General features: G+C 56.7%; 2 protein-coding genes and 1 non-coding gene across 4 annotated transcripts in view; 2 read left to right on the top strand and 1 right to left on the bottom strand.

The window, feature by feature from the left end:
• The window catches only part of UNC13A (unc-13 homolog A), a 56,871-nt gene extending 53,060 nt beyond the window's left edge, over positions 1-3,811 (top strand). Inside the window, 1 exon segment of the mRNA XM_047828011.1 lies at positions 1,399-3,811. Coding sequence (XP_047683967.1) covers positions 1,399-1,699 — 301 coding nt within the window. The 3' untranslated portion in view covers positions 1,700-3,811.
• A 5,536-nt stretch (positions 3,812-9,347) lies between these two features.
• The window catches only part of NIBAN3 (niban apoptosis regulator 3), a 43,568-nt gene continuing 40,473 nt past the window's right edge, over positions 9,348-12,442 (bottom strand). Inside the window, exon 16 of one of the 2 annotated variants that reach the window (XR_007148872.1) lies at positions 9,348-9,389. The gene's annotated coding sequence lies outside the window, so the exon portion shown is untranslated. The remainder of the gene's footprint in view (positions 9,390-12,442) is intronic. The other variant, XR_007148873.1, reaches the window with a different exon arrangement.
• LOC125161364 (U6 spliceosomal RNA) lies at positions 11,558-11,659 on the top strand. The gene has a single exon (XR_007150577.1). It is a non-coding gene; the product is annotated as a U6 spliceosomal RNA (small nuclear RNA).

The following is a 12,442-nucleotide window of genomic DNA, read 5'->3' as shown; positions in this document are numbered from 1 at the left end:
AGGGCCCTGGGAAGCGAGGCGCCTTGGTGCAGGAGTGACGTGGGCGAGGGGATGGAGGTAACCACTTTGGGAGACAGGCAGTTCCCAGGGGAGGCAGTGAATGTGATATAACATGTTGATGAAGGCTTGTGAAGAGGAAGGGAAGTTTGAGCAGAGGGGGCATGTGGGGCAGGGTCATTTCTGGGGTTGGAGACTCAGGTCTGGTTAAGGGCCATGAGCGATCGTGATGAGGCAAGGAACGTGTGGGTGAGGGTCTCAGGGCCATGGGGGCAGGTATCCTGGAGTCAGCAGTGAGCCTTGTCAGGGCTGCTGGGGCAGGTCAGGAGGAGTCTGCATTGGGGGACAGGAGTAGACCGTGGTCCAGGGCATGGGGATGCCCGTCAAGTGGGTGGGGGTGGGGTCGCATCCAGAAGGGGCTTCCTGGTGAGCAAGAATGAGCTTAGTCAGAAGCATCCAGGGCCCAGAGGGGCAGATGACCTGGGGAGCATAAATATGTCTGATCAGGGTATTACTTGGGATGGGCAGACATTTAGATCAGGTGTAAACCTCACTGGGGCAGGATAGTGGGGGGAGGGGGCTGTTCCTGGGGGACAGAAATGCAGAGGGGTAAGGGAGCATCAGAGCAGGGGAGAGGTGGGGACCCCTGAAGGACAAGAAGAGGGCTCTTGGTCAGAGGATTTTGGAGTGGTAGGTCACCTGATGCAATGCTTGGGAGCAGGCCCATGATCTAGTTGGGGGACAAATGTCTCCTGGGGTGGCTGGTAGTCCTTGAGGGCCAGGAATGCAGCCCGGGAGGGTGTTTCTAGGGAGCGGTGTGGGCATAGCCCATTAGGGCAGGTCCCCTGGGGGCAGAAGCCCAGCATCACTGGGGACGCAGCCTGCTGGTAGGGGGAGACGGGCTGGAGTGTGGGGCGGGTCACTCACGGTGACGCTTGAGAGCAGTTCGCGTGGACAGATCTCCTTAGAGGTAAGAGGGGTGGGCTAGGAAGTATGGGGGTGGGGCACGCCAAGGAGATAACCGGAGTTCAGGTGGCAGCCTGGTAAAGGGGCCTCCGGGCGTGGCGTCTGGGGCAGGGTGGCGAGCAGCAGCTCAGCGGGCCAAAGGTGTGGGCGCTTTGGACGGGGTGGAAGCATGGCCTCGCCAGGGTGTCTTGGGAAAAGTGTCACCTGGGGTGGGGACGGGGTTTGGCCCTCGGCTGAAAGTAGGATGGTGGCGGTATTGTGGGTTGGAGGTGGGGTGGGGGTTAGAAGGGAGGAAGGAGTGACGGGGCAGAGACACTACTTGGGGGCGGGGCGGGGCCCAGCCCTCGGGGGCGGGGCCCGGCGCGGAGGCGGGGTCAGCAGGAGGGGGTGGTGGCCCGGCGGGCGGGGCTGTCCTCACGCCCCGCCCCCTCGCAGCACGCTGAGCGCGGACGCGGGCCCGGAGTGCTACGAGCTGCAGGTGTGCGTCAAGGACTACTGCTTCGCGCGCGAGGACCGCACGGTGGGGCTGGCCGTGCTGCAGCTGCGGGAGCTGGCCCAGCGCGGGAGCGCCGCCTGCTGGCTGCCACTGGGTCGCCGCATCCACATGGACGACACGGGGCTCACAGTGCTGCGCATCCTGTCACAGCGCAGCAACGACGAGGTGGCCAAGGAGTTCGTCAAGCTCAAGTCGGACACGCGCTCCGCCGAGGAGGGCGGCGCGGCGCCTGCGCCCTAGCGCGGGGCACGCGGGCGGGCAGCACTGCGCCTGCGCGCGGGGCGGGGCGACGTCTGTGCGCTGGGACCTCCCAGAGGCCGAGTCTCCGGGCTCTGTGCGGAGGGCTGAGTGCGCCTGCGCCCTTGACTTAGCTCCCACCTCTAGGGACTGGTGAACGGACGACGCCCCGCCCCCTCGAGCAGCCACGCCCTAGGGCGCGATGAAGGAAGAAGCCACGTCCCCTACTAGAAGCCAAGTCCCCAGCGCCTAGGGGACCTTTCGAGCTGGGATGGGAGGGAGTCCTGCCCCCCTGTGGAGGAGGCCAGGTCCTGGGGCTCTGGTACGGGGAGACCCTGCCTCCTGTCCCCTGGAAAAGCCATAAGATGGGTCCCCAAATCCTGGGGCCCAAAGACCAATTGCCAAGTATGGAACTCTCAGCTCCCTGGAGGGGCGGGCCCTGGGCAAGGGGCAGGGCTTCCTAGAGCGCCCCCTGGGGTGGTCTAGGGGTTGGAGGCACTAGAAAGCTGGTTGGAGGGCCCAGGTTGGACCAGAGTGTCTTTTCATGTTTGTGCAAAAAATAAACAGGGAGGGAGGGGAGGATGGGATTTCAAAAGCACATGCGCCCTCGGGCGCCCAAACCCTGGGGGCCAAGTGGACGGCTCTGAAGCACCCGCACTGCCCCCACTTCCCCATGGGGGTTTGCCTCTCCTTTTCCCCCAACATACCCATCCTCATAGCATAGAGTTTAACCCACCCGTTTAACAGATGGCAGAACTGCGGCCCAGAGAGCCGCTCGAGACTTTGCCGAAGGTCCCAGTGCCACACCTTCTCCCCACTCCCTGTGGCCTGTGTGCCCCATCTAAGGGTGGGCTGAAATCGGATGACCCGACACAGCTCCCCATTGCTGCTAACCCCTCCTCAGGGGACCTCCCCCATTCCTCACAAGGGATGGGGGTTCTGGGCCAAGGCCCCCACTGCCCCCTCCCACGGCTGGCTGCCAAGCAAGACCCCAGCCCTCAGCCCTTCCCCTGGGACCCTATGGGAAGATTCCCTGAGAACTCTTGACCTCCCACCAAGAAAGAGTGAGGGTTTGGGACTCCCTGGACCCAGGCACCGCCCCCCACCCCCAACCCCTTCTTCCTCTCCCAGAATTCTCCAGGCAGGCGAGAAAGAGACCAGAAACTCTAGGTGTGTGTATATATGTGTGTGTGTGTAAATATACCAACATGCTCGGAGCTTAGTCTCCAAAATCTCATTCATTCATTCAGGCACCGTGCCGCAGGATACCCCCAGGAGGGGCCTCCACCTGCCTGGAGCTCTTCCTCCAGCAGGTGTTGGTGGGGCAATCTGGCCAGAGTCAAGTTTCCCCCATTTTAGCTCACGGAGACAGAATCTTTTGGTAAAGGTTGTCACGGCTTGTCTTTGCCCAGAATCTGCTTTTCCATGTTGGACGGGTGCTTATGGGCCGTTTGCTTTTCCTGCCAGACTGACCAAGCACCAGAGGGAACCGTAGGTGCGGAGGCTGAGGTGGGCAGGTTTGAAGCGCAGCGAGGTCACTGTGGCTGGCGAGGGGGACCACAGGGAGAAGGTGCTGATGTCGGGGAGACCTGCAGGGATATCAGACCGGGCAGGGCCTTGTATGCTGCTCTGGGGAGTTCTGATTTTACCCGAAGAGATTTGGGGAGCCCCAGGAGATCTTAAAGCTGAGAACAGTCTGGATTTCAGGCGTCAGAAGCTCCCTCTGGCTACCTCATGGAGAATGGACCGATGCAGTTTGGGGGAGAGAGAGAGAGTGCTTTCGGGATACTGAAATTAATTCCTGGAAAGATTTTGGGAGATAGAGTAAAAAGGAAAAAACAAAAACCCACCCCTTAGACGAGGCCAGGGCCGATGGGTACAGTTGTTCCTGCTGTGCACTGGCCAAGGGTCTGGCATTTCTAAGGAGGCCATGTGCAAATCCTAGGTGCTGGGAGTTGTGTGTTTACACTGATGGTTTCCCGGCACGTGGACAAGTCTGGGAGAAGTGGCACCATTTCCTGCGTTACCTGGAGGTGCTGCATATGTCCCCTGAGTTTCGGCAGCAGTGGGTGACTGAAGGTTCTGAACCAGAGGTTGAGATGCAGGTTCTCATACAGGACAGCGGGGGAGGGGCAGGGGCCAGGGGCAGGCTGGGAGGTGGCAAGGGGGGAGCTGAGAATCTCTGTCACATGGACTGAGGGGCAGATTTTAAATTTTGGCCACTGGGTTAGGGGGGTGGGAGTGAGGTGGATTGAGACCACCAGCCAACAGCCAAAGGGGAGGTAACGTGACTTGGGGCGAGCCCTGCGGGATTTATGGGTGACCAGCAAGAAAAGGGGGAGCTGAGCTTCTGCCTGAGCGAGCCAACTTATTTCCCCAGAGATCCTTGGGAGTCTCTGGTCAAGGCCCGCGTGTGTGTGCGTGTATGTATGAGCGCGCGCGCGCCGTGCGCGCGTGCGTACGTGCGTGCGCGCACCTGCGTGTGTGTGTGTGTGTGTGTGTGTGTGTGTGTGTGTGTCCAGTTCCCCAGCACCAGCCCAGGCACATGGAGGGAGCTTCAGGGAGTATTTGTTGAATGATTTTTTTTTTCCCCTGACTCGCAGGCTAGAGCTGTTTTAGAAATTTCCTCCCTCTTCTTTCCCCCAGGGGACTCCTATTTATCCCTCAAGACTCATCCCCAATATCCTGTCCTGTAGAAAACCCTCCCTGCTCCTCCTCAGGACTTCCCCAGCCCCCGTCCCCACCCCTCTGTCCCTGATGTCATGGGACAGGCCCTGTTCCCCCCCCCCCTCCCCCCCGGACTGGGGTCTGAGGCCTCTTGACAGCCCCAAGTTCACCCAGCACAGACCGGGCACAGGGGGAAGATGGAAGGCTATGCCTAGTTGAACGGTCTTGGGGTGGAGGGTCCGCCTGCGTGTCTATCCATGTCTGGCCATACCAACCTTCCCCTCCCACATAGACCTGGGCACACAGAAGGCGTTCCAGCCAGCCTGCGACTGGGTCGCAGGACACACGGGGAAGAGAGGACGAGAGCAGACGAGGAGGAGAGAGGAAAGGAAAGGAGTCTAGGAGGCCCGAAGCCTCTGGAACTAGGAAGTTCCTGTATTGGAACAAGGCTCAGAGAGGAGCAGGGTTTTCCCCAAGGCCACTCACCACCTCACCTGGGGTGGCCCGAAGTTCTGAGCCTGGTGGGGTCTAGGGGTTGTATTCGGACCCATTTCACGCCACGATCTGGCCCTAGATTTCCAGGGGTGAGGGGAAGGGTGGAGTAGGGCTGGCCCCTAGTCGGGGAGTGCGACATTGTATCTTGGACAGAGCCTACCCCTCTCCCCATCCACCCCTCCCCCACAAGAGGGACAGTGTCCCAGAGTAAGGACACAGAGAAGAGGAGGGAAGGAGAGAGAGAGAAGGTAAGAGGACACAGACCTTGAGATGGAGAGAGAGAGAGACTCGGAGATGGGGAGAAAGGGAAATCAGGGATCTAGAAGGAAGAGGAACCCACCGGTCTCTCTGGCTCTCCCCGGTCCAGCCTGGAAGGATTTATGTTACACGAGCAGGTGCCTGGCCTTGACCCGCAATCCCTCTCAGGCTCCAGAGCCTGACACCTCACCGTGACCCCATCAGAGATGCAAAAAACTTAACACCCAACTAGAAATCTTTGGGACCTCAGAGACCTTTCTGTCCCCCACACCCTGTGCTGTTCGTTTTGCAGATGGGGACACTGAGGGGCGGGGCAGAGCAGGGACAGCCCAGAGTCGCCCCACACTCTGCTGCCCCGGTGGAGAGGGAGGGGAGCTCGCTGGGGGTTCGGGTTCGTATCGCGACACCGCCTGCCCCCTGAACATCCTTTCCTAAGAATCGTCAAGGACCAAAGTCGTCTTCGCTGACACGTGTTGCTTTTCTCTTTGCCTTTTATTTTTTTTAAAGAGAGAAATCAAGTTGACGGTGTCGAGTAAGACCTCCCCCTTCCCCAACCCCTGCCTAACCGCGGTGGCTCTCTCGAGACCCAGGTCACAGGCGGAGGGTCCCCTGCGCATCCCAGGCCACACAGCCAGGGGGACTCACGCTTCACCCCTGACCCTGGCACCCTGAGACCGCCCCCCCCCAGACCCGGCCACGCAGTCCAGGGGGGTTCATTCCTCCACATACCTTCTCTAAGCATGTGATTGCAAATGTGAAATCAAAATGCTGTTTGTTCGTTCGTTTGTTTTAATTCCATCCCGTTGGTCTGGCGTCGGCACAGATGCCCCCATCTCTCTGTAAATACGTGACTTGGAACAAACATTTAAAACCCAACGAGAAGCGGTCATGAATGCATGGTGTTGAGATGTTTTGCACTATTCTGACTTTTTGGTCTCTGTAAAAATATTTTATTAACAGCAGACATTAAAAAAAATAGAAAAAACGAAAGCCTCAGACGTGTGGTGGCTTCCTTTCGCTCCCGAATCAGCAAAAACAACAAAAACAGCCTAGCACTTAACACACGCGCACACACACACACACACGCTGTTGAACACACTTCCCACCCACGAACGCGACTCAAGATATTGCAGAGAAAAGGGGGCGCCTGGGGAGCTCAGTGGGTTAAGCGTCCGACTTCGGCTCAGGTCATGAGCTCGCGGTTCGTGGGTTCGAGCCCCGCGTCGGGCTCTGTGCTGACAGCTCAGAGCCTGGAGCCTGCTTCGGATTCTGGGTCTCCCTCTGTCTCTGCCTCTCCCCTGCTTGCGCTCTCTCTCTGAAAAATGAATATGCGTTAAAAAAAAGGGGGGGGGCTAACTTAAAAAAAAAAAAAAGATACTGCAGAGAAGGAAAGATCCGGGATCTGAACCGAGGACATTCATGCGGTAGCTGTCGCTCTTAGCCCAAGCAAGTTGGGACACACTCATCTTCAACCTACAGCCCCGTCTGTTGTCTGTTGTTTTTTCGAACGTAGCAGGTAAGAATCTCATTTCATAAACTCGCATATGCAGAGAACAAACCCTCCTTTTTCTGCAGCTCCTTTTAATTTCTGTTTTGAGCCCCCATCCCACCAGGGGGCAGAAACGGAACCTCACCCAGCTCAGGGTTTCCTGGGTGAATTTGAGGATCCCGCTCTTAAGATCTGGGGTGGCTTCCGCATTTGAGTGGCCAGGGCAGGGGCCGTGAGCTCGGCCACCGGGAGCGGGTTTCCCTGAGGGCTCTGAGCTACCAGGAACAGAAAAAGCTAAAAGCAGGACCCGCAGCAGCGTTACCCAGGCCTGAGGCTCTCCTCCGAGTACGCCCTCAGGGAGCCTTGCACTTGGGCTGGGAGGCCGGAAGCAGCCTTGGAGGGGGTGGGGGTGCGGTTCACACGGGGGAGTATTAGACAGCAGTGAAAACGGCCAGGCCAGAACTGTCTGCGTCGTGTCAGAAGACGCAGGCCACCGGGGCCCCTGCAGGTCTTTGCTGACTGCGCCGGGCTGCAAAAGCTTCTCTCCTCTCCCCTGACACCCGGCAGTTTCCGTAGCTGGGCGCACGGTCTACACAGCGTGTCTTCTGCGTAACTGCCCCCTCGCTCCCTGACAGAGGGGGCTGGCTTGCTGGCTGCTCGCTACAAAAGGTGCGCAGCCCTTGGCCCCGTGTCCCTCAGCACGTGGGGTCCATCGTGTCACCCTCGAGGCTTGGGAACGGGGGCGGGGCGGGGGGGAGGGGCTCACGTTGCTGCTTGTGCCTTGTGCTGTGGGAACGGAAGGGGCTGGCTCGGGATCGACCGAGTCTTGTAGCCAAGGCCATACCTGTGGGCGAGGGGCCGGCTCACTCCTGCCCTTCTCTCTGCAGGAGGATTTTCTCCGACCAAGGACGGGAATGAGTGTTAGCGTGATGTTGACTGAGAAAATCCCAGTCTTGCGGCGCCGGGGTGGCTCAGTCTGTTAAGCCTCCGACTTCAGCTGAGGTCGTGATCTCGCGGTTCGTGGGTTCGAGCCCCGCGTCGGGCTCTGTGCTGACAGCTCAGGGCCTGGAGCCTGCTTCGGATTCTGCGTCTCCTTCTCTCTCTGCCCCTCCCCTGCTCGCGCTCTGTCTCTCAAAAAAATGAATAAAACGTTAAAACACACACACACACACACACACACACATTAAAAAAAAACAAACAGCAAGCGTTGATGAGGGCGTGGGGAAGTTGGCACCCGGGTGCCCTGCCGGTGAGAATGGAAGACGGTGCAAGTCGCTGTGCAAGACGGTCGGGAGGGCCCTAAAAAGCTGAAAAATACAATTCCCGGGTGAGCCAGGAATCCCGCTTCTGGGAACATTCCCCCGAAGAACTGAAAGCAGGGTCTTGAAGAGATATTTGTACACCCGTGTTCACAGCAGTATGGGTGACAAGAGCTAAAACGTGGAAGCAACCCAGCATGTCCATCAAGAGATGAATGGATGAGCAAACCGCGGTCTATCCACGTTCTGGAATATTCTTCAGCCTTAAGAAGGAAGGAAAGTCTGACCCAGGCTACGACATGGATGAGCCTTGAGGACACTATGCTGGGTGAAAGAAGCCAGTCACAAAAGGACAAATAAATATGATCCCACTTATAGAAGGTCCCTTGAGTAGCCGAATCTGTAGAGACAGAAAGTAGAATGGGGGGGGGGGGCGCCAGGGGCTGGGGGAGGGAGCTGGGGGGGGGTTCGTCTTTAACGGGGACAGAGTTCCAGTTTGGGAAGATAGAGAAGTTCTGGAGGCAGATGGTGGTGATGGCTGCACGACATTGGGAACGTGCTAAATGCCACGGGGTTGTACTGAAAGGGTGGGCCTAGCCAGCCAACTCCATCTTGTCCTGTGTCCTTCACCTAGACCACGCCTCCTCCCCTTGAGTAACCTCCCGCTCACCCGTTCAAACTTCCTGATCAAAACACGCCCAGCGACCTGCGGAACAGGACTCCTACCCTTCCCCAGCCAATCGGCTGAGGCCACGACCCTTCCCCAGCCAATCGGCTGAGGCCACAGCCATTACCTCACCAACTGCCCCTAGACCCCTATAAAACCTTTGTGCTTTTGAAACTCGCTCTCTCTCCGGTATCTCACCGCTGCGTCGGTGCAGGTAGGGGATTGAGCTCGAGCTCGCTCGAATAAAGGCTCTTTTGCCTTTACGTCGGACTCGGCTCCCTGGCGGTCTTTGGGGATCACGAATTCTGGGCATAACAGTACACTTTCGCCCGGCTAAGTTTATGCTATCTGAGTTTCATCTCAATTTTTATTTATTTATTTTTACTTTTTTTTTTTTTTCAACGTTTATTTATTTTTGGGACAGAGAGAGACAGAGCATGAACGGGGAAGGGGCAGAGAGAGAGGGAGACACAGAATCGGAAACAGGCTCCAGGCTCTGAGCCATCAGCCCAGAGCCCGACGCAGGGCTTGAACTCACAGACCGTGAGATCATGACCTGAGCCGAAGTCGGCCGCTCAACCGACTGAGCCACCCAGGAGCCCCTAAGTGTATTTTTTTAATGGAAAATTTTTGTTTTGGCAGGTTTTTTTTTTCAACGTTTATTTATTTTTGGGACAGAGAGAGACAGAGCATGAACGGGGGAGGGGCAGAGAGAGAGGGAGACACAGAATCGGAAACAGGCTCCAGGCTCTGAGCCATCAGCCCAGAGCCCGACGCGGGGCTCGAACTCACGGACCGCGAGATCGTGACCTGGCTGAAGTCGGACGCTTAACCGACTGCACCACCCAGGCGCCCCTATTTTTATTTTTTGAAGTTTATTTATTTTTGAGAGAGGGAGAGAGACAGAATATGAGCAGGGGAGGGGCCAAGACAGAGAATCCAAAGCAGGCTCCGGGCTCCGAGCTGTCAGCACAGAGCCCGACGCGGGGCTCGAACTCACGGACCGTGAGATCATGACCTGAGCCGAAGTCGGCCGCTCAACGGACTGAGCCACCCAGGCATCCCTCAATTTTTAACACTAAGAAGAAAAACAGGCAGCTGGGCAGATTGGGGCCCCTGGGCCATGGTTTGCCAACCTCTGACCTAATTAACCCATTATTCGACTTCCCCTCCTGCTTCTCCTCACCTCTCCTAGCCTTGGGCTAAACTTCAGCAACCATCCCCATGTTCAGCCCACCTGCCCCTGTCACCTGAAGCCCCAGCCCCAACCTCACCCTGTCCTCCTGCTCTGCCCTCAACCCCCCTTAATCTACCCTGATCCCACCCCGTTTACCCACACCCTCTCACCACTCCACCTGCCAACCTGCCGGGACCATCCAGGGAACGTAAGTAAGATAACCAGGTTCCTGGAGGGTGTAATCCAATTATGTGATTCATGATCCATGTGCGATTCCATTTCATTACATAATTTATTACACTGCGTGATAATTACTCTGTTCCTAATCCTGCAATTACATATAATAGGCTCCATGATTATGCATCCTACAATTACCCAATCATTCTTACCATCGCCATAACGTACAGCGGTAAACGAGGAGGACGTGGTGGGTTGACATCAGAACCCGCCCCGATCCAGCCCCTTTCCAGGCGGAGGCTGCCGAGCCGTTGCCGCGCTCACGGACTTTCCCGCAGCTGGGCGCGTGCTCAGGTCCACTGACGCAGATGCCTGGGGGAGTCTGGAAGGCCAGGAGAGACCCAGAGCTGTCTTGCTTTTTGCTTCCCCTTCGCTCTGCCAGCTGCCAGGCACGGAAACACCTGCTGTTCTGGAAGGTGCATCCCCTTGTCCGGTGACAGGCTTGGAGGGCGTCGGAAAGCAGTTGTGGCCGAGGCAAAGGCGGCATTCTATTTCTGGATCACAGATACAGGGTGTGTGCCCAGCGTGGGAGGTTTCAAGGCCCACCTGACTCTCTGCCTTGATTTCGAGGAGCTTCGGTTCCCCTGGTGAGCAAGTTCTGCAGGATCATTCCTGTAGGCCCAGTCCTGGTCCACTCCTGGGCACCAGGAGTTGGCAAACTATCCCCCCCCCCCCCCCCCCCCGCTGCCGCCAAATCCAGCCCACTGCCTGTTTTTGTAAATAAAGTTTTATTAGTACATGGCCACGCCCATCCATTTACTCATTCGGCGCAGTCTGCGGCTGCTTTCAGGCTACAGCCGCAGAGTTTCCTGTGTTAAACCCTTTCTGTTAAAAGACTGGGTGGCTCAGTCGGTTAAGCGTCCGACTTCAGCTCAGGTCATGATCTCGCGGTCCGTGAGTTCGAGCCCCGCGTCGGGCTCTGTGCTGGCAGCTCGGAGCCTGGAGCCTGTTTCGGATTCTGTGTCTCCCTCTCTGTTCCCGCCACCCCCCCCCCCCCCCCCGCCTCCCTCGCTCTCTGTCTCTCTTTCAAAAATAAATAAACATTGGGGCGCCTGGGTGGCTTGGTCAGTTAAGCGTCTGACTTTGGCTCAGGTCGTGATCTCGCGGTCCGTGAGTTCGAGCCCCGCGTCGGGCTCTGTGCTGACAGCTCAGAGCCTGGAGCCTGTTTCAGATTCTGTGTCTCCCTCTCTCTCTCTCTGCCCCTCCCCTGTTCATGCTCTATCTCTCTCTGTCTCAAAATTAAATAAATGTAAAATAAATAAATAAACATTAAAAAAATTTTTTTTAAGACTTCAACTGGTTTTTCAGGGCGCCTGGCTGGCTCAGTCAGTACAGCACAGGACTCTTGATCTTGGGGCCATGAGTTCAAGCCCCACACGGAGCATATCATTGACTTAAAAAAAAAAAAAGACCTCTTAATTTGTTTCCCACCCTTAATCCTGACTGATATGCTACATTTTTGATACATAATAAGTGATGATACATCCACAGACCCAGCCGCAATTACAGCACGCTACAGGGGAATGTGGAGGACTGAATAGTGTCCTGTACCAAAGATAACCACGTCCTACTGCCCCGAAAGTGTGAATGTTATTTCAAATGGTATAAAGGAGTGTTCTCTGTGGCAGCCCGTATCCTAAAATTGGATTGATACAGAGAAGATTAGCACGGCCCCTGCACAAGGATGCACGTACATGGCAAAAGGAACGTTGTAGACGCAATTAAGGACCTTGAGACGGTGGGGAGATTCTCCTGGATTATCCAAGTGGGCCCTAAAGGCAATCACAAGGCTCCCTATAAGAGGGACGGAAGAAGGTCAGAGGAAGGAGTAGGAGATGGGATACAGGAAGTGGCTGTGAGCCAAGGAACGCCCGCGATTCCAGAAGCTGGAAAAAACAAGGACTTGGATTCTCCCCTAAATCCTCCAGAAGGAAGCGAGCCTCCTGACATCTTGACTGTCGTCAGGTGAAACGGATTCCAGACTTCCGAATACAACTTCTTGTAAAAAAATGTTTCTTAATGTTTATTCATTTCTGAGAGACAGAGCCTGAGTGGGGGAGGGGCAGAGAGAGGGAGACACAGACTCCGAAGCAGGCTCCAGGCTCTGAGCTGTCAGCACAGAACGCGACACGGGGCTCGAACTCGCAAACCGTGAGATGGTGGCCTGAGCTGAAGTCGGTTGCTCAATCGACTGAGCCACCCAGGCGCCCCTCACTTCTTTTTTTTTTTTTTTAATTTCTATTCATTTTTGAGAGAGAGAGAGAGAGCAGGGAGTGGGCAGAGAGGGGGGTGGGACAGAGGATCCAAAGCGGGCTCCACTGCTGAGAGCAGAGAGCCCAATGCAGGGCTCGAACCCGCAAGATCAGGACCTGAGCTGAAGTCAGAACCTTAACTGACTGAGCCACCCGGGCGCCCCTGAATGTACCTTCTGATATATACGCGTTATCTGTGGGAACGTGGAAATATACATATTTCGGAAGGAAGGATAGGATTCTCC

Source organism: Prionailurus viverrinus, chromosome A2 (assembly GCF_022837055.1).
Source record: "Prionailurus viverrinus isolate Anna chromosome A2, UM_Priviv_1.0, whole genome shotgun sequence".
Classification (NCBI taxonomy): domain Eukaryota; kingdom Metazoa; phylum Chordata; class Mammalia; order Carnivora; family Felidae; genus Prionailurus; species Prionailurus viverrinus.
Note: the sequence above shows the minus strand (reverse complement) of the source record. Positions and strands in the feature narration are given on the sequence as shown.